At 39.4% G+C, this 23,672-nt stretch overlaps 2 protein-coding genes and 1 pseudogene across 3 annotated transcripts in view; 1 reads left to right on the forward strand and 2 right to left on the reverse strand.

The window, feature by feature from the left end:
• Positions 1 to 687: 687 nt before the first annotated feature.
• On the reverse strand, positions 688 to 3,036 carry LOC145470303 (uncharacterized). The gene is made up of 2 exons (XM_081454141.1): positions 2,256 to 3,036; positions 688 to 1,428 (listed from the first exon to the last, which is right to left on the reverse strand). Exons 1-2 carry the CDS (start codon positions 2,466 to 2,468, stop codon positions 688 to 690), a joined length of 954 nt encoding a protein of 317 aa, XP_081310267.1. The 5' UTR covers positions 2,469 to 3,036.
• A 7,894-nt stretch (positions 3,037 to 10,930) lies between these two features.
• Positions 10,931 to 16,576, forward strand: LOC145468048 (uncharacterized). Its single transcript, XM_081451709.1, has 8 exons — positions 10,931 to 11,246; positions 11,454 to 11,536; positions 11,973 to 12,334; positions 12,974 to 13,090; positions 13,330 to 13,431; positions 13,609 to 13,762; positions 14,797 to 15,124; positions 16,253 to 16,576. The coding sequence occupies exons 2-8, from the start codon at positions 11,482 to 11,484 to the stop codon at positions 16,572 to 16,574; spliced, it is 1,440 nt and encodes a 479-aa protein (XP_081307835.1). The 5' UTR covers positions 10,931 to 11,246; positions 11,454 to 11,481; the 3' UTR covers positions 16,575 to 16,576.
• A 1,758-nt stretch (positions 16,577 to 18,334) lies between these two features.
• Positions 18,335 to 23,672, reverse strand: part of LOC145470308 (uncharacterized) — a 17,710-nt pseudogene continuing 12,372 nt past the window's right edge. The window contains exons 13-20 of the transcript XR_014042478.1: positions 23,182 to 23,516; positions 22,377 to 22,469; positions 21,388 to 21,607; positions 20,605 to 20,819; positions 19,711 to 19,818; positions 19,274 to 19,286; positions 18,942 to 19,003; positions 18,335 to 18,457 (exon numbers count right to left, since the gene is read on the reverse strand). The product of XR_014042478.1 is annotated as an uncharacterized LOC145470308 (transcript). The remainder of the gene's footprint in view (positions 18,458 to 18,941; positions 19,004 to 19,273; positions 19,287 to 19,710; positions 19,819 to 20,604; positions 20,820 to 21,387; positions 21,608 to 22,376; positions 22,470 to 23,181; positions 23,517 to 23,672) is intronic.

Consider the following 23,672-nt stretch of genomic DNA (forward strand, 5'->3'; position numbering starts at 1 on the left):
GGGCTCCTCTTGGGAAATATGGACCTTGAAATCTGACTTGAGATATTGCTTTGCTGCTTTCAGCCGACGTTTGATGGAGCTTGATGTTTCAATGTCCAGACCTGAGGAAATGAAATAAAAAAAGTAACGAGATTCCACTAAATAGTTTCTACCCAATTTGAGCGGAAAGGTACAGCCAAGCTCAGTGAAGACATGGGGAGTGTTTGTTTACATCATATCCTGTCGTGATGGCGTTTTTGCTATTTGGATGGCAAATAACTACAAAAGAGAAAGACCCACAAGAAATCGTATGTGTTTCAAATATAACTTAGCTTACCATGCTGGTGCAACTGGTTAATGGTATCTTCAAGAGAGGCGAGGGCGTTCACACCGTCGGTTTGCGTACTGTCAAGGCCGGCCAGTAATTTCTTTTGTGACGCTGCGCATATCTGAAAAAAAAAAAAAGAGAGTTCATTATTTTACTTTCCGGTAAATCTATCGATCATTTATTGTGTTATGAGGGAAAAAGTGTAAGGAAGGCTGTCAAATAGGGCAAGATGTGTCAACCAAATATTGCGTGTGAATCAAGAGGAGAGAAAATTTGGTAGTTAATGACATCTGTTATAGCCATGACTAACAACTGTCACAGAAAGGCTAACCTTGATGATGCTAAATAGTGTAGATCTTCTCAAGGGCTCAAATGCAGACTCAGTATTTCACGTACAACTGAACTAGGCGAGACGAGATGACGGTGAGGACCACACTTGGAATTTCAATTTTCTCGCCAGTTGATAGTTTGAGATTTGTTGTCCCATACACCACGTCTTGGAGGAATGAGGGGCTAGATATAAAATCCAGAAAGTGATCAACCTTAACAGGATCCAGACGCGTCCTCCGCAGCGTTGGTGGCTCGATAGGTTGACCAGGCTTGTTCTTGAAAGCATGCTTTCTTGCCTCATCGATCCTCCACTTGGTAAGGCCAGGGATCATCTGGAACAATTCTGTTTTGGAATAGTCGCCTGCAAAAAGTGACAATATTTGCTGCCTGTTGTACCATGAGCCTGCCTCTTTATAGCACGTGACCAGTCCAGACACTAACGTGCCTTCTCCTGCATTTGAGACCCCTTGGATGTTTTCACGCCTGCTGCGCACCTGTTCGAAAAGCCACGTAGAGTTTCCTGGGGCTATGGCGTCTAATACGACGTCAACTACCTGTTCAGCCTTCCGTCTGTAGTATCGCTGTGTGGAGGCAGAGATAGTCAGCACGTCAGACTTGCACTGTGATCGTACAGGACTGACACTCCTGTCTGATGTTCTCCTAAGGAAGTTGTTCAGGCTCTGTGGCTTGTGCTCAACCTGGGGAGTCGGCTGCCATTCCTTCGAGGTCTCGCCTTCTTGCGCTGACTCTTGAGAAGACAAGGAGAGCTCCTCGGAGTTGTGCTCACTTGGCTGTAACAATAAAAATTTGAATAAATAATGCTCCTACACTAAGTATGAAAAAACAAACCAACAAACATAGCCATTGGAAGATGGTTTGCAACAACGTCTTGCGTAACAAGGGCTTTGAGATCGTAGGAATCCCAAAACAAATATTGCAGATATACTTGCACACTTAAGGATCATGATATTAGGAAGAGAAACTGTACAAGGATATCTCAACAACGAGACTACATATTATAGGAGTCTCTTTTGTTCTAGCTGTGCCCATATAGTCAGTAGTTTTGTTTGCTTCATTGTGTATCTTTACAGCTGCCCTATAACATATCAGCTACAGCCAGTGAATAACAACTGAAGAAAAGTGACATTCCTAAACTGTCCAGGAAAGGCTTGCGAGTGCTGCTGATCAAAGTAGTCAAAAGAACTAGCTTTAAAGTGGCAGAGGGGGCACAGGGCAGGGGGGCCAGGAGGCGGGAGAGCAGTGAGCGGGAGGCGATGCGTGCCACCAAAAGAGGCGGTGATTGAGCGAGATTGAGAAACATTGCATAGTATGTTTCCATACAAGACGGGAATTAGGAACACAGGATACCATAAGCGGGATATTCAGACTCCCTGCCCCTCTCCCCCCACCACTGTCCTCATTGTCTCTCATTGCGCATATACTCATCTCTTCTGCAGTTAATGAGCTGTGTAACGAAAGGCATGTATTCCTCATCTGCCTCTTCAAAAATCTCCTTTCAAAAATCGACTCGAAAATCTCTTGGAACCGTATCTACGTATAAAATACTCTTGTGTTACCATAACAAACTAATAGATAACTGAGTACACATGTGTAATACCTCACTTGATGGTTCTTCCGGTGGTAACAAGAATCGCACGTGCGCTTGTGGATCAACAATGGTGCTGTCAGCCTCCTCCATGGGTAGGTCTGCTGAACTTTGTTCCTCTCTCTGCTCCTGGGGCGGTGAAGCATTTGCTACGAATTTCATGGCAGCTTGATGTTTCCCACGACAAATTCTACAAATACCTGTGTTCATAGAATATGACATCATTTATTTGTAAGGCCAGATTTTCTCCGCTTTCTCGAACACCGACTGGTAATCGAGCTTATAATTCTTGAAAACAAATCAAGGTAGGAATTCATACTTTAGCTGGATTCGAAGATAAAGAGACAAAGCATTTTACCTGCTCCAACTGGGACAACAACATTCCATTTACTCTTGATTTCCTTTGACATTCGCAGGTTAACACCCCTCTCCCTCTTACCCTTACGATTTCCATGGAGTGGATGCTGACATTTTATCGAGGCCTTGAACTTGACGCCTAAGTGATCCCGGTGTTTTGGACAAATTGTGAAGTCACGGCCGCCTTCATCAAACAACCCCACGCGTGCAAGAATTAGTTCTTTCTCAGAAGAGACACTTGTTTGGGATACAGAGATTTGTCGAAGATGAGCACTCATATCTCTAGAGCAAGAGCTCAGAGGAAGAAGCTCGTTTCCTTGGGATGAAATATCGCAGTGAGAGTCACAGTGCGAGGCAAAGGAACAGGAAAGATTAGACGTTGTTTTCACAACGTAAAGGTCACGAAGAAAATGACTTTGTTGTGCCAAGGTCCCACTTACAATCGCAGACAAAGTTGTTCACTTTTCGGTGTAGACGTAATTATTTGGCGCACGAAACATCACAGCTCATGTTTCGCTGAAGTTTTTAAACAATAAGTTCAAGAACAATTTCACAAAAATATATTTAATAATAGTCGTTAAGAAATGCTGTTGAAAAGAAAAAGGAAAGGTACTTTGAAATAAACAAGGTGAGGAAGTGTTTTATTTAAGCTGAAAATGGACAGTAACTATGAATATCCGTAATTTTCTGTCTCGGCTTATTGGAGTGATAGTTTTCTGAATTTTTTCAGGGAATGTCGGGTTAATTTCTTTGTTCCAAGTTCAGGGTCATGAAATTGTTCTTGAACTTACTGTTCATAAACCTCGGTGAAACATGAACTGGGATATTTCGTGACGCCAGATAATTATCTTTGCGCCAAAAAGTAAACAAAGCAAGAAACCTCGGCGCATCAGTGAAAATGTTTACAGTAGGAATAGTAATTTATTTCCCCCTTTCAATAAATTTTTTTGTCCGTCAAAAACGCGAATGTTTTGGGGAAATGCTAACATTTTTTTTCGTTTTATGCTGTGATGTTCTCAAGTCTCTCAGTGAACGTGCAAACGATATAACGCACGTGAAAATTATCGCTCGGCTCATACACGTTATGTATGCGTAATAACACTGAGCGGTATTGAAAAATAATTTTTTCCTTGGGTAAGTCGGCCTTAATGTATATTTTTCTTTCATTATTATTTCCAGTGAATTTTAGAGGGGGTCAGTAAGGGGGGTAAGTAGGGGGTCAGTTGACCAGGGGTCAGTGTTTTGTCGTAGCCCCTCTATTACGCGTTGTGATGCCCGGACTCCTCTCCACATTTCAAAGCTTGGCTACTAAGCACTAATTCGTATCGTTTCAATATGGTGTACGAAGTTTAATGTCATGGAGTGTTCCGGCGAAGCGATAATGTTATCAAGAGAAAATCTCAAGTTTAAGAAGAGTGAGTTAGGAAGACGAGAAGGTATAACAAGTGAAAATTTGTTATCTAAAGACTTTTAAATGCATTTGAAGGCTCGCAACAGCCGCTGTATCAGTGTTCTGAAACCGCACTTGGTTGTGTTTGTTTTTATACCAATTAGGACTTCACTGGAACTTCAAACTTTATTGCTTTTACGTTGCTTTTCAATATTTGAGCTTTCGTCTTGGGGTTATGGCTGATCTACGGGTGCGGTTTATGCAGGAACTTTTACGATGTCAGTCGTTAAACTAAAATCTTGTGCAAGATGTGCAGGGTTTGAGCTCGATCTGCGAACAAAAAATGGCAGGTCCCAAAAATTTTTTTGATAATTCGTACAGATCAAAGGTGGAACTGAACCGTGGTATAGGTATCTCTTTGGGAGGGACTTGGCCACAGGAGATATTTGGCCTCAAAATCACATACTTTGCTATTCCATTTTACATGGGTAGTTATTAGCTTACATTGATTGACAGGTAATCAATCAAATTACATGAAACTCCCGTACATAACTCATGTAGGACTAATCTACACTCATGTGTAGCCACAATTGAATTGGATGAATTGCTCAGGTTTAAGAGCCCCCTACTTTTACCCTCATTTAGTGTAGTATTTAAAGAAATTTATGTGAAAAAAGTAGGGGGGTGGTGTAACTCCCCCCGGAAAATTGCAATTTTGAAACCGTTTTGGCTTTTTGAGTTATTGGGTATGCCCTTCAATCAGGCCAAGTTTCACTGAAATCGGTGAGATGGCATGTATCACCTCTGCCTGGTCCTCTGGTGGACATGCTCTTAAATGCGAGCTCGAGACGTTCAGGTTCTGATACTTTGTTCATAAATACGCCATTTGTCAAAAAAAAAATGATAGGTACTTCAAGATTTTCCAACTCTTGGAAAAAAATTAGAGCCTGCGAGGCAGCTTTAATTGTGAAAAAAAAAAAAATCGAGACTGCGAGACGTACATAACAGCTGAAAAAGCGAGACTACGAGACCCGCAAAATTGGACGACAATTTTGCGAGACCCAGGGTTTTTGAAGGACTATTTGTCACCTTTAATAGCGAAGCAAAAGCACATGCATGCATAGCAATAGAAAACCATGCAACTCCTTTTTCGTGGTCAACATAGCTAGCGGCATGCATCGCGGGTGCGTGCGCTTACCAACGACGTTGCACAACGTGGCGGCCATCCAGCTAATTCCAAGTCATGCAGTCTTGGTTTACAGGATATATCTTTGATATTAGACATCCATGTTGTAGGCTCCTGGTTATAGCTAGTCAATTGACACTTGCCAAAACAAGGTATCCGCTGATGAATATCACGTGACCATATCGCGGGCTCAGGTCTAGAGCTTATCGAGGTCATGTTTTTTTTTAAAGTTTACCGCTGACCATGTACTGGCTTTCGTTTGGATCGCAAGCTCATGTCAAGTTAATATGTTGTAATCAGGGCGACATATAGCTGAATTTCACTTGACGTCATTAAATAAAATTCAAACTACTAAGCTATTGATTTTACTGAGATTTTACTTTAATGATGTATAAGAGCAGCTGAAGACTAACATTCAAACAAATTTTCGCTCCGAATGGGTTCTTGGTTTAGTGATATGCTACGCTTGAATTTCTAAGCTTTTGCGTGACGCGGCATTTACATGACGGCCTAGAGAGCTGTCATAATGGTTAAAAAAGTGACTTATCTCAGGGAATTTGGCTATCTGAACAGTTCATGTCTTAGAAAAAGCATTATTTTAATAATTTAGAGTTCTTCGAGGGATAAATTGATGCTTTTGTAGCAAAACTCAGTGACAAATGTTTTTGTTGGTTTCCAGCCGCCATGTTGCAATTGGTGCGCATACGGGTGGGCACCAGCATGGCGTCTCCATACAAATCTCTATAAATTTAGGTAAAAAATTTCTCTGGCGAGAGTCTTTACATATTTACCCTCTTTCATTCCCCAGATTCTGAACTTTACCTATTGAACGGTTTTGATTTTTATCTTGATCTATTTTGAATGGCGTGACACTGAAAACCAGCAATCGCGGCCAGGTTGTTCGGAAGCCGGTTAACGCTAACCCAGGGTTAAAAGTTAACCGAAGTATAAATTTTTCTTGCATGCAAATGTTTTTCATTGGTTTTAATTTTGGGTCATGAGTTGCGGGTGTAGTTTGAGATTATTCAAACTCTAAACAGAAGGCCAAACAATATAAACAGAAAACCTCACAAAAACAAATCAAAATTCTCGCTTATTCTGTGTTAGCTTAATTAGACTTTAAAGAACCCGACTCAGGAGCTCCGCTTTTATGCTTGGCTAAATCTTTATATTATATTAGTATGAGGTATAGCTTGGGAAAGAGGGACTATATCAGGGGCATCTCGTTTAATGATTGAACATAAATGGTCCTGGCATAGCTCATTGCAACCAGCATATACTAAAACATGGATTACACATAACATGATTACGTAACCCACATGCCAACGACTCTGCATGCATACCAACACACAGCTATCTCACAATAATAACATGAAAAAAAAATAGACTTGTTACTTCCATCTATTCGAAGACAAAAAAAAAACAGTTTTTGCATTTAATTTACACAGCCTGTTTCTATACTAAGCCACGGCCACATTCCACCCCCCCCCCCCCTCTCCGAAAGCAGTTAGTTTGTTTTTAAAATTTATTACCTGTTATCTCACCTTTCTTTTTTGTTTTTTTGTTTTTGTTTACTTGTTTTGTCTTTTTTGTCATCCAAATCATGCCTAATTTCTGGTACGTAATTAGTTAAAAAAAAATCAAAGTTGCATTCACTGGTTTTTGAACGTCTGCCAGGTGCAACGGAGGGACAAAGCTTGTTTGCATGTAAATCAAACAAATGAACTCAACCTACTAGTTTTGAATGGGAAAAATCTACACCACTTAGCCGGTTACTGTCTTGCGTCGCCGCGTTAAAACTAAATGTTTGAACTTCTCCGTCTTATTTTCTCTATCTTGTCAGTATTTTGATTGTAGGAAGCCGCCTCTGGGAAATATTATTAGCAGCTTTAATATCAAGCTGGACCAACTCAGAAACGGTTTGCTAAATATTTGAACATACCTAGCTTAATAATTTTCACATACCTTTCCACTCTCTTAATTGGATTTATTATCCTGATTTTTTAGGTAAACTGTAACTATTTAAAACGTTACACCTAAAGATGCCAGTTTCTTAATCATTTAACACTTTTTTGATTTTCGCGTGGCTTGACAAATTGTAGAAGTACACCGTATTGCCCATAGATAATATACTTGCATTGAGACCCAACAAAGCAATAACCACTTAGAACGGCCTGGCAAGAAAATTTAGATACAGATCACGCATTGCATTCGCTGGCAATTTTTTGTCTCTCCTGTACAGTCTCTGTGTTACACTGTAAAAAGAATAAGGCGCCCCTATGATTCGTAGCTTATCTCTTTTATTATGGCCCATTATCAGTTACACCGTCACATCTATCCGATGTCAAATGGTGAGCTTCTTAAATTCTAGCTTTTTTGAGAGCGTTATTTGACTGGACTTCTTTAGATTAATATCTTCACGTTGCCTTCAAGTAAACATCTGGCCCTTCATAATACGTGTAGATCAAAAGCGAGCCGAGTCTAACTAGAAACTCGGCTGGCACGGTTTTTCTCGTAATTAGATTAATTTAGAGCTAGCCGTTTCTATTTTTTCCCTCTGTTTCAATAACCCCGTCCATAGCATACGCGTCTGCTGTAATATGTCGATTGCAAATTAAATACTTTTCTGACCGCAGTGAAACGGCAACAAACTGATTTTTAAGTTATACAATGTAAGCACAAGTAAGAAAACCAGACGCCTATAGGATGGTAATCTCCTTTATTGATCAACCGTGAATGGTCCTAGCATAGCCAATTGCAACTAACATATACATGTACTAAAACATGAATCAGACATAACACATGATTACGTAGCCTACATGCCAACGAATCTACATGCCAACACACAGCTATGTTAAAATAACAACGTGAAAAAGTAGATTGGCTACTTCCATTTGTTCAAAGGCAACAAAAACTGTTTTTTGCATTTACTTTACACAGCCTGTTTCTATACTAAGCCACGACCACATTTCCTGCCTCGAAAGCAATTGTTTTGCTTTGTCTTCTTTTTTGCATTCTTTATTAAAATCATGCCTAATTTCTGATACGTAATTAGTTAAAAAAATCAAAGTTGCATTCACTGGTTTTTGAAAGACTGCCAGATACAAAAAGGAGTGACAAAGCTTGTTTGCATGTAAGCCAAACAAACGAACTCACCCTATTAGTTTTGAATGGAAAAAATCTACATAACCTAGCCTTTTTTGATTCGTTGCGTCAGAACTAAATATTTGAACTTCTCCGTCTTATGTTCTATATATAACAGTATTGTCTAAGGTTTTTTTTCTTAGATTGTAGGAAGCCGCCTCTGGGTAATATTATTAGTAGCTTTAATATCAAACTGGACTAAACTCAGATGCGGTTAGCTAAATATTTGAACATTCCCAGCTTTTTAGTTTTTACATACCTTTCCACTTTCTTAATTGGATTAATTATCCTGATTTGTTAAGTAGGCTTGAACTTTACAAGACGGACTCTGTATTCGCTGGCAAGTTTTTGTCTCTCGTGTTAGTCACTTTTGAACTTGGTTAACACGTTAAAAAAAATATAGGGTGCTCTTATCATTCCTAGCTTATCTTATAGGCCCTTCAACAAACAACTTATTTTTTGCATTTATTATATCTCAAATGGCGAGCCTCTTAAATTCTAGTTCCTATGAGAGCGTTATTTTTCTCGACCTCTTTGCATTAGTTTTTTCACCTTTCCTTCAAATAAGCTCCAAGCCCTTCATAATACATGTCTATCCCTTGACGAGCCCAGTCTAACAAGAAACTCGACTTGCATGGTTTCTAAGGTAATTAGTCTCACTAATATAAATAAAATCAGAGATGGTCGTTTCTATCTTTCCCCGGGTTTAAATGACCGTCTTTCATAGCATACGCGTCTTACCGTAATGTGTCGAGCGCAAATTAAAATTTCCGTTTGCATTGCGTATCTTATCCGGCTAGCATTGCTGTAGCCGTCATGTTTGCACCAATGCTTAGAAATACTTCCCGGCTGACAGACTTTCCTACCCATTGCTCGTTTATCACCTGTCTTAAATTGCACCCATGCGTATAAGGCTCACGCTTTGATTGACGTTCCAGTTTTATTAATTTTCTTACGCGCTTCCATGCGTTCTATGGCTTTGACGCATAACTGTCGGTTTACTGATTAAAAGAGAAACATGAATCAATATTTCAGCCCTAGATACACGCAGAGATACCCGAAGCCAGCAATTTTAATTTACCACCTTTTGACAGCTACTGATGAGGTTAATATTTCGCTGTGTAGATGCATACCAGGAGAGGAGTGGACACATAGTGAGGTCGGAAAAACAGTGAAGCTACAGTCGCGGCGTAGTTAGCAGTTGCAATGCAATCATGTTGGCAGCGTCTGAACTGATCTACCTTAACACGTTGTGTATGTTTTGTGCTCTGACGTGCGCAGGGATCGAGACACTGGTGAAAACACGACCAAAGCAACTAACAAGAATAAGCCGCAGAAAATCTGCCACTGTGGAATTCATGTTCATAGTATGGACCTGTCTTTACATTGCTACGTTGCTTTGTGTACTTTGCCAGCTGGTTTTTGAAAAGCAATCGCCAGACACAAAATATCTTTGTTCGTGGTTTTGTATTTTACAAATTGCGTTCTTCTCTTCATTTTTGCTGAGCTATGTTGTGTGTTTCGACAGCGTTTCCAAAATAATTTGCGAAATGTGTTTTCCCACCATAAATGCTATCGCGTGGATAGTTTTATTGGTTTGTCTCTCAGAAGGACAAGGGACTGCAGAATTCCGAGATTTGCAGTATTTCACCGTTCATATTCTTCCTACAGTTGCTGCATCGGTTCATGAGATCTATATTTTCAACTTCTGTGCATTTTCATCGTCTGAAATCGGAGATCAGCTCAGAACAACTTGGACAATTTACAGTCCTGCCTTGTTGCTGACCTCATACGCCTTAAATTATGATGAAACTGAAGTTTACAACTACAACATAAGACCTCCAAATCCCCTATTTGTGACATTGATTAGTATATTTTCTAATATTAGATATGTATACTTTCCATACCAATACGGCTGAAGAAAATTTGAGTTTTTATATTATATTTAAGTACCGACTTTGAAGCAATCAAATGGCATCTTGTAAAAAATCAGAAGGCATTTTTCTCAAGGCTTTTTGATAAGTGAATGAAAGACATTCTTAAAACCGGGTCAGGCATACTCGAAAATAGAGAAATGAGTGTAGAATATACCCTATTTGGATGTAAGAGGCTTATTCCTAGGGAAAAAAATAAACACCCACATTGAACAGATGTCAGAAATCTAATTTGTTTTTATCTCAGGCTCTTTACGTCATTGCACATTTGCGCTCAAGTGATGTTTTGAAACAATGTTTTGCGACAGTGATTTTCTTTGTGTCTAATGCACAGGTAACAATGGTCTCGTTGATTATTGCTATCCTTTGTTATCCTCCCCTATCAACAACCAAAGGGTTACCTTTACTTGCTTTAATTTTTTTTCCCATTTTCTATTATTATTCTTTCGACATTTTCTGTCGCCCACGCTTGGACTCAACTGAATCTCTTCCTATGAATAGTAACTACACTACCTGTTATGAAGGTAATTGCTTTAATGCTAATGTGTGGCCATAAGTTTCCTTATTTTTTTCTCCTGGAATCAAGTTGTAATTGATTTTCGGTGTATGCTTTTAATGAAGTTTGCACTCTTTCATTTTTAAGGCTAACAACTTCGGAATGAAGGACAGGGTTTGTTTGCATGTAACATCGACAAGTCAATTAACACAATTAGTTTCGGAAGGGGCTAATTTACATCTTGAAACCAAATATTTAAACGTTTTCGTCTAAATTTGTTTTAAGCCTGACACTAGTTTGACTAGTTTTGTTTTCCGGATTGTTGTAACCTGCATGGGTCTCTGATTATTTGTGATCGTATCTGGAACGAAGTCTAATTGCTTTTGACAGCAAAATAGGATTAATCAAATTTCACACTTATTAAGGTGGACTATCTGATTTGCCGTAGATACCTCCTGCACTCTACACTGTACACATTTCCACCAGTTTTTCAGAGGTAACGTGTTTCTGTCTATAAATTTCTACTTCTATGACGGTGCTTACTGTAAGTAAATAATATTTAGGTTATCAGCTAATTCATAGCCTCACTATTTTAAGCTTTTTGATTTGATCGTTCCGCGCGGAGCGATCAAATCAAAAAGCTTAAAATCGTGAGCTGTTTTTCTCAATTTTCTCTTGACAACATTTTCTTTATTCTCTTAAGCCTTATTTTACCTTGAGCTGCTGTTATTATGGCGCAAAACACAACACAGAGAGAACCAAGAAGCGACAGGGCAGATCATCAAGGTATTGTAGTCACAGCCAAATTTTTTCTCTTTTTGTGGCTCTGATGGCCCGACATCCAGCTGAATTTTCCATTGCTTAAGACAGATTGAAATGCCCCTAGGCATCTGGAAGTTAGCAATGGCTAAAGCTTCATATCAAAGCATTGTATTCCAGCTAAATTAGATGACGAGCAACCTGCAGCTCTATACAAGGAGTGTAACCGACGTGCAAGTACTTGTGTTTCTTAATTGGCGACAAGTGTCTTCCTTCTGTTTGCGGAGGTCCCTTACTAATAGGATGGCCGTAGATCCGGGGAGGTATTCCCATATATGGCCGATATAGGTATGTGTCACGGGATAGGGTGGGGTTTTCAAGTCTTAAATAGCACTAATCCCCCCCCCCCCCAGCTACTCATCTTTTCTGAGTAAATAAATTTTACAATTTTACTTCTGTACAGTTGGATTCAAGCAAAAGAAGTGTCTTTCTACCCGGGCTTCTAGGACAGCAGCAGTTTTGGTTGGCATTTCCCTGGCAGCCGTTGCTGTTTTGTCAGCTTACGCAGCGGGTGCATTTAATTCCAATCCAGATTTACCGGAAATTATGGAAGGAGAAGCTACATTTACAGCTGATGACGGCAAAGGAGAGGTTTTCCATGTCATGATCGATTATAAGAGGAAGCTCATCCAACTAACTTCATTGAATGATCTGGCAGCATCACCGCAGTTGTTTGGAAGGCGTCTCATGTCCTCTGCAGAAAACAATACAGCAAATGGGACGCGGATTAATGCAACAAAAATCGTCATACAGGACTACAACGCGGTGAGTTTTAATGCCATACCAAATTCGTAGCAGAGTTATGACAGAAAACGAAAACAACAGACAAACAGTAACAAAAACAAGCAGAAAAAATCTCCCAAGACGCTCAAACATAAAAGACCAGGGCTAGAGGTAAACATCAAATAAGAAATATACAGTACGAAAATCTCCCTTCTTGTACCAGAAAAGTCAAAGGTACCAATTCAAAGGTGATTTGTGACTCTAAGCTTAAGTTCGTTTTTATTAAGCTTAACACCATTTCATAGAGTTCTTTAATTCCAAAATCTTGAGTATTCAGTTGCTGACAACGCCTTCACTGGGAAGGTCGTCACCTACTCCGAAATTTTTGCGTTTGCGGTTTGAGTTCGCACCCTGGCACCATCGGTTGGGGGGGGGGGGGAGTGTGGAGGGGGCCGTACGTGGGGGATTTTTGAGTAATGCCGTTTATTAGCAGAGGGTTGTTCCTCGGCTAAAGCGACTGAAACATTAATTAACTTATTATTGTTAATTGCCTCTTTACATCAATGAAGGCAGATCGAAATCCGCGAAATTACCATTCGACCGGGCTTATGTCTGCAAGAGAAGTTTGTTTACTTAACTAAATTACCTGTTGATTATTCGGTATTACGTTTTATCTTGCAGCAAAGAAAGTATTTTATTGTTCCAGAGAATGGAAATTCAACAACAAAGTGCATTTATACTGATCTTGAAGGGGACATGATTCCGAGGCATTTACTGAAACACGCTACCCTTAAATCGGTAAGCTAGATAAAATATAACTTAAGAGAAAAAAAGAATAAAGAAAAAAAAACTTATAGAAAATTTTTTAGTTTAATGTGGTAGAAGAGAGGATCCAAAAGTCTAGCAAGTTAGTGATATTCAATACATCTCTATGATTTTTTACTGCAACAAAAAGTGTGAGATTTATCCTCGATTAGTTTAGAACTCGTATAGTTACAGAGATCAAACACCATGCCACTTAAATCTCCTTGTCACAGGAAAGCGTCGAGGGAAATATGTCTCATGTCCTATTTCAAGTTGATAATGACACTGATGTGGACGTTTATCGAGCGAAAGGACACAATGGAAAGATTTACGAGGTAAGATCTTGAACCTTCTTTTAGAGCAAAAAAAAAACATTATCAACGGACTGCTCTTCTTCGGGATTATATATCTCTGTTTGCATATACTTCGTGTTTTTTCGTCCATAGGTTTGTTCATTGAAATGATAGTTTCTTCGTCACTTTATTTCGTCAGTTTTTAAATATCTCTCCCAGATCTATCTGCATCTCCCAAACGGAAGCATTCATATGCGTTCTAAGGAAAAGGAACTGAACTTCACGGATTATAAACAACTAAACTGCTACAGGTATATTGAAGAGAACGACACCATTGAGGAACCCTTCTACCAATCGAATGACTCGAAACTTTGTAAGTTATTCGCAACCTGTTTATTATTATTATTATTATTATTATTGTTATTGTTATTATTATTACTATTACTATTATTATTTTTATTTATTATTTTTTTCGACTAACTAAACTTAGGCAATCATTGCGCGTCATACCTCTGAAAACATTAAAGTTTAAAGGATTTTACAAGTTTTCTAGATGGTAGAGAACGACACCATTGAGGAACCCTTCTACCAATCAAATGACTCGAAACTTTGTAAGTTATTCGCAACCTGTTTATTATTATTATTATTATTATTATTATTGTTATTGTTATTATTATTACTATTACTATTATTATTTTTATTTATTATTTTTTTCGACTAACTAAACTTAGGCAATCATTGCGCGTCATACCTCTGAAAACATTAAAGTTTAAAGGATTTTACAAGTTTTCTAGATGGTAGAGAACGACACCATTGAGGAACCCTTCTACCAATCGAATGACTCGAAACTTTGTAAGTTATTCGCAACCTGTTTATTATTATTATTATTATTATTATTATTACTATTACTATTATTATTTTTATTTACTATTTTTTTTTCGACTAACTAAACTTAGGCAATCATTGCGCGTCATACCTCTGAAAACATTAAAGTTTAAAGGATTTTACAAGTTTTCTAGATGGTTCTGATTCTTTCTATTCTCTGACAATTTAACCACCATGTACATTACCGATGGAAACAAATAAACATAAAAAGGCAAATATGGCACAACATCTTTTTTTGTTGTTGTTGTTTTCAAAGTGCCATCACACAGTCGTGTGAGTTTCAAACGTGTGCATGAAAACACAAATAACTAATCGGCACTTTTATACTGCCTCTGCATTAACCAATACACGTATGATGTATAAATACATTTAAGACGTCTTTTATAAGAATAACGAGATATAAAAAAGGGCAAGAAAGAAACTGAGTTAAATTTAAATTCTGCCAACCAATGAACTATTCCGTGAGCAGAAATAGATTCTTGTCTGTTCCACCGCTAGATCAAGAGTCCACCGGATCCACAGATCCTGAGGTAGAGAATAAAATTCAGGAAACATCATCCAACTTGACACTGCTAATGAACCAAACGACATCATTTTACAATGACAGTCTAGCCAATGAAATGTCGATGACCTCAAGACGTCGCCGCCGTGGGGTTGGACAGCGGCCGGGAGGGGGATGGGACTGGTGGTACGGAAACTGGTGTGGACCCTTCCAGGGTGGTTACGCAAAGTACCCAAAGAAATCTTGTAAGGGCGTTTGCAGCACTACTACAAACTATGTGAACAGTGCCTGTCGTAGCTGCCTCCCGCCAAAAGACGGATTAGATGACGCGTGTATGGAGCATGACAGGTGACAAAATGTCCCAAAATAGTGTGTTGCTTTCTTGAAAGCACAGTTGCTGACACCTCGATTGGCACATATCTCAATAGTATTTTACGAGCTTCGGTTTTGAAAAGCACAACAAATTTAATTTAAATTTAATTCTACAACTACAAATTAAAAAGTAACAGATTTAAAAATAATGACATCAATCAAGTGATACTGGCGTCATTATCAACTTAAATTATAATATGAAGACATGATTGATCATCGCAGTTGCACACACATCTTAGGTAGCTGTGAAATTAAGACCTGAAAAAAAAAAATTCCCGTGACCTCTGTCATACCGGAACAAGTGCTCTACCAACTGAGCTACCAAGTCAGATGGGAGCTCGTCATCTTGCGAGTTCGTAATACACCCGCTGATGGTGAAGATACGAGTCAATATATAAAAGATCATATATTTGAACTGCGGAGTAAGATATCTATCCATGATCAATCATTGCAGCTACAATTTAAGCCTGAAAAAGAAAAATCAGGCTTTAAAAGGATGTCGATAGTTTTAGTGTCCACCATCTTGGATCTTCCAGTTCGAGTTCCCTTAGATTAATTCCTAGCAAACTAGGCACGCACCATTAAAATTACTTAAACAACAATAATTTACCCGGAGGAAAAATCAGGACATGTTAACGGGACTGGTGAAAACGGATTAATTGATTGAATAGCCTTAATAAACAACAGTTAAGCTGGTAGAGCTGCGATCAGAAAATTTTGGAACGAATGGAAGAAAATCTGTGAAATTTCCCCAGTTGTATAAAAACAGATGACCACATTCAAAGTTAGATAGTAATAGATGTCCAACAGTAGCAGTTAAATGTAGACATGATGATAGATGCGAATGCAGCTAGAACACTGGAAAAAAGACCTGGAAAGGTATTCAGGCTTTGAACGGGACTCGAACCCACGACCTTTGCGTTACCGGTGCAATGCTCTCCCAACTGAGCTATCAAAGCCACAGTAGTGTTATGCCTGCATTCGCATTTATCATCATGTCTACATTCAAAGCTAGAGTTTTTCTAAAAGTATTGCGTTAAATTTTATTTCCCTCGACTTAAATATAAACGGGAAAACAGTTTACGGTTTCTTTCCATTCCTCAGATGTATCCTTCATCATGGCCATCCTCTTCCCTGGTGCCAGCCTTTCGGAAATCCCTGCAGGTGTGACACCCCGTTAGTATGGAGCGCCTTCTACCAGATGATATGGAGGTGTCCATCCTTAAGCTGTCGATCAAACGCTTATCAAATCTTCATGGCATTTTTTCGCAGGTTGTCGTGTTGGTTTTCCGTCAGGATCTGCTTCCCTTGGTTCCGGTTTGTTTGTGGATGCAAGTGGTGTTCGTGTCCCAGGCTTGTCATATACTGGAGGTGTATCGTTTTTAAGATGTGCGCTTACCAGGGTTCCGGAATAGTTTGGTTCTAGATAGGCGTATATGAATAGCAAACCGAACATCGTTAAGCAAGAGACTGTCCTCAAAAATACAACATTATGGCAAAATGATTGCCGTTAGAAGTGAAAGTGAGTTTTTATTAAGTATTAGAAAGATCAGAGTTTGACCCGACTTATCACATTGTAAGGAAACAGTTGATTGCACTAGCTGAGGTGCGCTATCTATTAATATGCAAAACGTTTATACTTAAATGTAATGTTCGCGCTAGTTTTGAGATAAATAGACGGTTTAGTATACTGCGAATAATTAATCGATACTAAAACTTGTAATGAGTTCTTGACGTAGGGGTACATAAGTAAGTAAGTTTTGTAGCGCGCTTTTGGTGAGTAGATTTGTCATGTACCAGCAGGCTGTATGTTCAGGTGTCGATTGATTAAACCGTTTACAGCTAAACTGTTAGAGCGCAAGTTGTTGTCGTCTGCGCGTCCTCACCCCACATCACCACGGAGCAATAATTTCCTCAAGTTCAGAGTACTGATCTGATTGCGTGCTATCCGGAATGATGATCATTGGCTGGGGCATATTCAGTCACGTGAGGTGTTCAGACCAATCGCGTGTGAGCGAAATATTTGACGGATTGTAAAGGTCTATATAATCGAAACTCGGTAATGTATTGCGAATATGCCAAAGCAGAAATATTGGTGTTTGTATCACTGTGCGAAAAGGCAGATATTCGGGCCCGAATTCGCTCGAATACGGATCGGCGCACGCCGCGTATGCCGCAATGTTCTGACGTATTCGATTACGGCTGACTCGAAATACACCTAGAATATTCTATAGGAACCCGGCCAGTTTTTCCGTATTCAAATTTAATACTCGTGAATGACTCGAAGTGTTCGATAAATCATACGGGCCACGTTTTGGTAGATTAATGTTGCATTAGATGTTCTTCGAAGATATAGTGATCATTTATGACTCGAACATTTTCGAATACTCTCAGTTGTTCGAGAGTTTGTGACTGGAACACGAGATGCACGACGCCACTTCTGACGTGAGCGTCTTCGAATACAAATGGATACGTCAAGTATGCTCTAATTTTCGAGAATCGCGCGCTATGAATACGAAAGTTATGTCACATTTTTCACAGCCAAAGATTATATGACCTATAAAAAATTAACTATGTTTTTCCTTAAGCGCAGTGTATTGGTCACGTAAGTGGCCTATCAAAGTTGGCATGGCCTCCAAACGTTTGAGGAAATTCAGTGAATTAAATGACGTATAGTGGAAACGATTGATGTTCTGATTTGCCCTAAAGTAGTTCTTGCTAAATCTGCTTCAAACAAAGCAGCGCGTGCGCTTTTCCTAAACGCATTTCCCTGTCTGTGCAAACCTTTTCATGATTACTACCTTGCGCTAGTCTTGTCACAGGTTTTGCAGTAGAGAATTATGCCTCCAAGGAGCATTCTAGTTATCTGTATTTTGTTGTTAGCGCATGCCTTCGTTGTACATTGCTTCAAGGATTGCATGCTCAGAAAGGATACTTAAAAACAATTAGGTCAATCATCCTTGAGGCTGTTGACGACAATTTTAACACTCCGGGGGACTTTTTCCCGAAAATCTAATTTGCCTCATCCGTGGCATGTTGTTTATCCCTTTCTCGCGTGCCTGCATACCTCACTGCCCTTCCCATTTCCACACCTTCTTCTTACCACATCCGTCCTAAAAAATAACATAACATACCAAATTGTACACAGAAAATTTCAGGAGAAGTCTACCTAAAAGTCAGAAACGATTATATTAGTGCAGGTTTGATTTCCGTCGCTCTCTCGAGTCCGAGCAGCGGTTGGTAATCGCGCCTAAAGTCTACATTCTGTTCTCCCGTTGGCCCGTTGTTCTGTTCTCCCATTGTTACGGTCTAAATAGGATTAACATACATGCGCATTTAAAACATACCCGTACAGGTGTAATTGCTTATTTATTTCTACTCGTATAGTCAATATTAAAGTGCCGTAGCTTTTCTTCCTAACAGAATCAACGGTTCTGCGGTGCGAATAGCCTCTAATTCCTTGATCCCGACATGCAGTGCAACTTTTACAGTTTTCTAGGTCAAATCACTTCTTAGTTTCATGTTCTGGATCTGAAAGGAAAGTTTTGGACCATTCATAAACCCTCTAAGTTTCATTGTCATAGTTTAATATAGACTTCTTGCAGCCTCTCCATTTTTTAACGTACGCGCAAGAATAACCGAGCGAAGCAAACGCGAAGCACGCGGGGGTGCGTCAAGTCTCCTTTTCCGCGCTGGCACCCAGTTCTCTCGCGATTCTATCCAGTCGTTCAAAGATCGGTTAAAAATACGACAAAATTGAGGGCTGTGAACAGGTTAAGTTTAATATCCCCACCCCGGTATCAAAGCCTGGTCCAAATAGGGCTGCAGCTAGCTTGAGAATTTCCTTGGCCCTGTCTGAATAGGATTAAGAGGGAACTACTTGATGCGTGAACCCCAAGTCAACTTTCACACGTCCTAGTTTACGTATACGTGGTCGCTCCCAGGTCATACACGAATAGTTCTTCATATGTAGCGCGCTCAAAACGTTTGAATTGTCAAAGTAAAAAATGTATTTTAATGATATAGATAGCGTAGTAAAGATTGCGAACTGGATGGAATAATTAGCTCTAGGGGGGCGTCAAACGAGCACCGAGCAGCAAGGTGTTTAGCTGACATCTCACTGACCTTGGTTAAACTTCTGAACAAAAGGAAAATAAAACAAATAATGGAGACATAACTATGTTGAGCGAGTTTATTCATCATTTGTCTTTTAATTGATTTCACGTTATAATTTTGCCATCTAAATAATATCATATGTGTTACTTCTTCCCTCTCTGATTACGGGGTCATCATGACAGATGCTACTTTCACCAACTCCTGTAATCGGCTCTTTGAGTAGGCTTCACATTCCACTAATTGATTTCAAAACAGCCTGTCTCTTAAAACTCTCACAGCAGATGGAGGAAGTAGAGAGGTGGCATGATGTCTTATTGGTATATAGTCACCAGGGACATCATTTGCTAAATTTACTTTGTCTGAATTTTGGTATTTTCTTTTTTCTTCTTGTATGTTGCTTTAGCTTTTGAAATTAGAGTGACGGCCGGAACATCGGACAACGGCACATGAGATTTGGAACTCGATGTGCATCTCGCATCGTCTGGTCCTGAGGGGTAACTTTCGGCCCAGTACAGGAAATGAATCCATACATTCATATGGGTGTAGCTGGAACGCTAAAAAACAATAATAAAGAAGAAAGCAAAGAAAAAAGTCAACGATAAAGATAATATGTTACTGATTCAAATTAACGCTCCTACTTTTTGAGAAGTGATCATTTCCATACATGTAAATTTGCCAAAAACAAAACTTGTCAAAAAAATGTTTCTCTATGTACGATTCCACCGTCCACTTGCCATATTGGACAACGTAAGAAAATGTTTGGAGGTGGGCGGGAGTCGCCACATAGTTTCGTGACCTGATACTTGATATAGAAAAAATGTCCGTTGACAAATATTAAGAGGAGCAGCAAATTTTGATCTGTGAAGCTCACACGCTGTTTAAGTACGTAACTTCCCCCCATCCACCCCTTCTTCCTCTCACAGTAATTAGAGTTCAATTCATATGCAAGACCTATTTTGGTAAATACACTTACCGACCTCGATCAAACTTGAATCACATAAGTTAAACAAAATAAGTTTCTTCAAAGTATAAGATATCGAATTTACATGAGTAGGGCAGATATCAACAAGATATCAACGAGTAAGGCAAGTCCCACCGTGATACGAGGAAGAAAGGTTGGGGAAGGAGCTAGTAGTGGAGGTCTCCCTTGGGGTTTCGTTTTCCGTAACCTGCGTGTCTAAATAGAGAGGAAATGGGGATACAATACAATCAATGCGATGTTGGATGAGGAAATACGAACTTTGACAAATCCATTTAGGATGAATGAACAGCACCACAGCCGGTAAGTACTCGTTCTATTTCCATAGGCTAGGGTCATAAATTAAAACACAAAAACTCACATCAAATTCTCTGCAATTTTTATGGGTTATGAGCGAGCTATTGAGGGCGCAAGGAATCGTGTCGTCGATGGGCATAGAAAGTTCGTATGCTCCAAACGGACTGGTACATTCCTCTGCGCCAAGAAGTATGTCGTTGCATGGTGAGCCGCTAAGATAGTGACAGCACATCGGTTCAAAACGATTGTCATCTTCCTCCATGCAGAAAAGTGAATCACCTGAAATTGATTCAGTAAGAGAACAAGAGTTCTCGTGGGCTCGATGAGGATGAGTGAGTGAGTGTGCTACTGATCGGGGTGCTTATGACAAATGTCAGCATAATAGCTCTGCGTCATGAATTAAATACATAGCATACTTTTGCACTTTTTTTAAAGGCAGCTTCTTTGACGAAATCGGTATCACGTTGAGCACAATCGTATTCTTATATTTCTTGTCTGTCAATGGATCAGATAATTGCGATGCACACAGATAAGAGTCTGAGTAGTTTTTGGGAACGCGGGAACATGACCATTATATTTACTTCAGAATATTTTTCAGCTTGATTGGAGGGAACAAAGGATATCTCTACCATTAAAGGGAACTTTGACAAAAATAAATAAGAAAACAGTGCAATCTATTGATAGGAGACAAGGGAGAAAAGTCAGTGACATTTTCAAGGGATCAAGGGAACATGCTACCTCCAGGCCTTTTGGAAGCCCTCACAGATCTAGATGCATTACCGACTATTACTCCTAGAACTAGAGACAACACATTGTTACCAAACTGAAATACACTAAAGTTACTCACTGTTGCCCTGCAGCTTCTCCTCATTGCATCTTGTGGTGTTAGTGATCGCGAAACGGTTAAACTGAAATGTTCGCGATGTTCCCAATGGCTGACGAAATTCCTTAGTCGAACCATTTGCATCTCTAAAGTACGCAGCGCTCATATGGCGCAATCGTAAATAAACCACGGCCGGAAAGTTCAGTTGATTTCGCGTTGTTGGTCCATAGAGCTCAACATACATCTATATTGCAAACAAAACAACAACGTGAATATTGCTCTGGCTAGTTCTTTTGGTAGCGCAGTTGAGATAACAAAACAAAGCCGGGTTGGTGGTGGTGCAGTTGATATCCTCACCAACTTCGATCGCCTGGCGCTTGTTCATTTCTGTGACTGCTGAACTACATTCAGTAAGAAAACGAAAACGTTTGAGCAAGCGCTGAACCGTGAAGAATCTCCTTTTAAAAGCGTTGCAGTGATGGAGCTCGCATTTAGTGAGTTAAATCCAAAATTTATCTAAAACATATTTGGTACGACACTTCACTCTTCAAGGATTTTTATGTTGCTTGAAAACCACTTTGTAGGAGGATTGTTTTTCAAATTGTGAATTTTACTGATTTTAATATACGATATTTGGACATACTTGGGGGAGGGCATCAAAGCCCCTTCCTCAGTCCTAACTAGAAAACCGTAAACAAACAAACAAACCAACAAACAAACCAACAAACCAGTGACAAGTTACAGTGACTCCGATTGCTGGAAGACATCATCACCATTACATACATAGTGCACACGAAAGCAAAAGAAAACAAAACGACAACAATACAACAACAAAGACTCAAAACACATCATACAAACAATATATGGTGACATATATATGGTCCTCTGGTCTTCTGGTCTTGCGGTCTTCAAGTTAGGCTCCCAGGTTGACAGAGGATAGTTGGGATATAAATTCTTTGACAAGAATACTCGTGGAAATTACACATAGCAACCGACGTGAAGAAGTTTCTTACCTGTAAAAGACGAACATTAAAACATGTACTACAGCCGTAAGAATATTTCAAGACGAAACTTGTGCTGCCTTGAGTGTGTAACTGGTCAAACATCTGAAAGAAAACAAGCAGATCTCAATAATGAAATTTCTATTCATTTTGTCATGGATATGGTGTGACGACCGTCAACAACAGGTGGTAAACTTAACGATAACTGAGGTAATTTTGCGCGCTCATTGTTCGACTGTCGTGGTCCACTACACTGTTACGTACACTGTACGTATGTAGACGCAGCGCAAATGATGTGATCTGTAGACGCAGCCCAACGATGAGAACAACATTGGCGGAACACGAAAACTTGTCGTGACTCCTCAAATAAACCAAGAACGGCTAGATATCGTGAAATGTCACAAATATTATTTTTATCTTAAAAAAGGTGATGACTGAATTACAAAATATCACCCGTGAGCAGGGAAACAAGTGTAAACCGTTGACATGTCTACCGGTATAAAAATAACGACGTAACGGCCACACCTCTGCTCTGTAACTAGTATAACCTACGAGATATCAGTTGCTTGAGTTTCACTTCTTTCCAAATTCTTTCTAACGTCTAAAACAGAATAGACTATGGTAAATTGTGACCGATTTTGACAATTTTCATTTAAAAAACCCTGATTGTGTGTAAAGACCCTCGAACAAAATAAAGAACGCCGATAACAAACGTACTATTATTATTATTATTACTATTATTATTATTATTATTATTATTATTATTATAAACGAACAGTTTCATATATATAGAAATGGGTACAAAACTCCTACTTACCGCCGCATGACTGACATTGTTAAAAGACCACTTGTGTGTATCAGTGGTGTGCCGAAATCTGGTAAAGCATTGTCTTCCTTTATTTGTTAGACTGTCGACTTTTTCTAGAGCCATGTTTAGCTGAAGAGCCCCTTGTAACATTCCAGTGCCCGGCGCGGCTTCACTTGCAGTTCGCTCAAAGTGGACTAAATTAGTACTAACATCCCACAGAGAGCGGAACTCAAATCCTTTGTATAAGTGATAGAGATGCTTGGTGAAACTGGTTTCTATTACTCCATAAGAACTCAGAAGGTCATCTAGAAACGTCTGCTGTATGCTGTCGGCAATAGGCGATTCTAAAGACAGGGGGAAAATCTCATAAGAAGGAATCGCGAGATGAAGGAAGTTATTTTGTGGATCTGTTGGAGCAAGCCACCATTCAGCGTTCCTTAGTTAGTTTCAACTTCTCCTAAATTTTCAAGTCGTCTCAACGCTTAGTGCTGTATTTTGAA

The sequence above is a fragment of the Orbicella franksi genome, chromosome 2 (genome assembly GCF_964199315.1).
Source record: "Orbicella franksi chromosome 2, jaOrbFran1.1, whole genome shotgun sequence".
Classification (NCBI taxonomy): domain Eukaryota; kingdom Metazoa; phylum Cnidaria; class Anthozoa; order Scleractinia; family Merulinidae; genus Orbicella; species Orbicella franksi.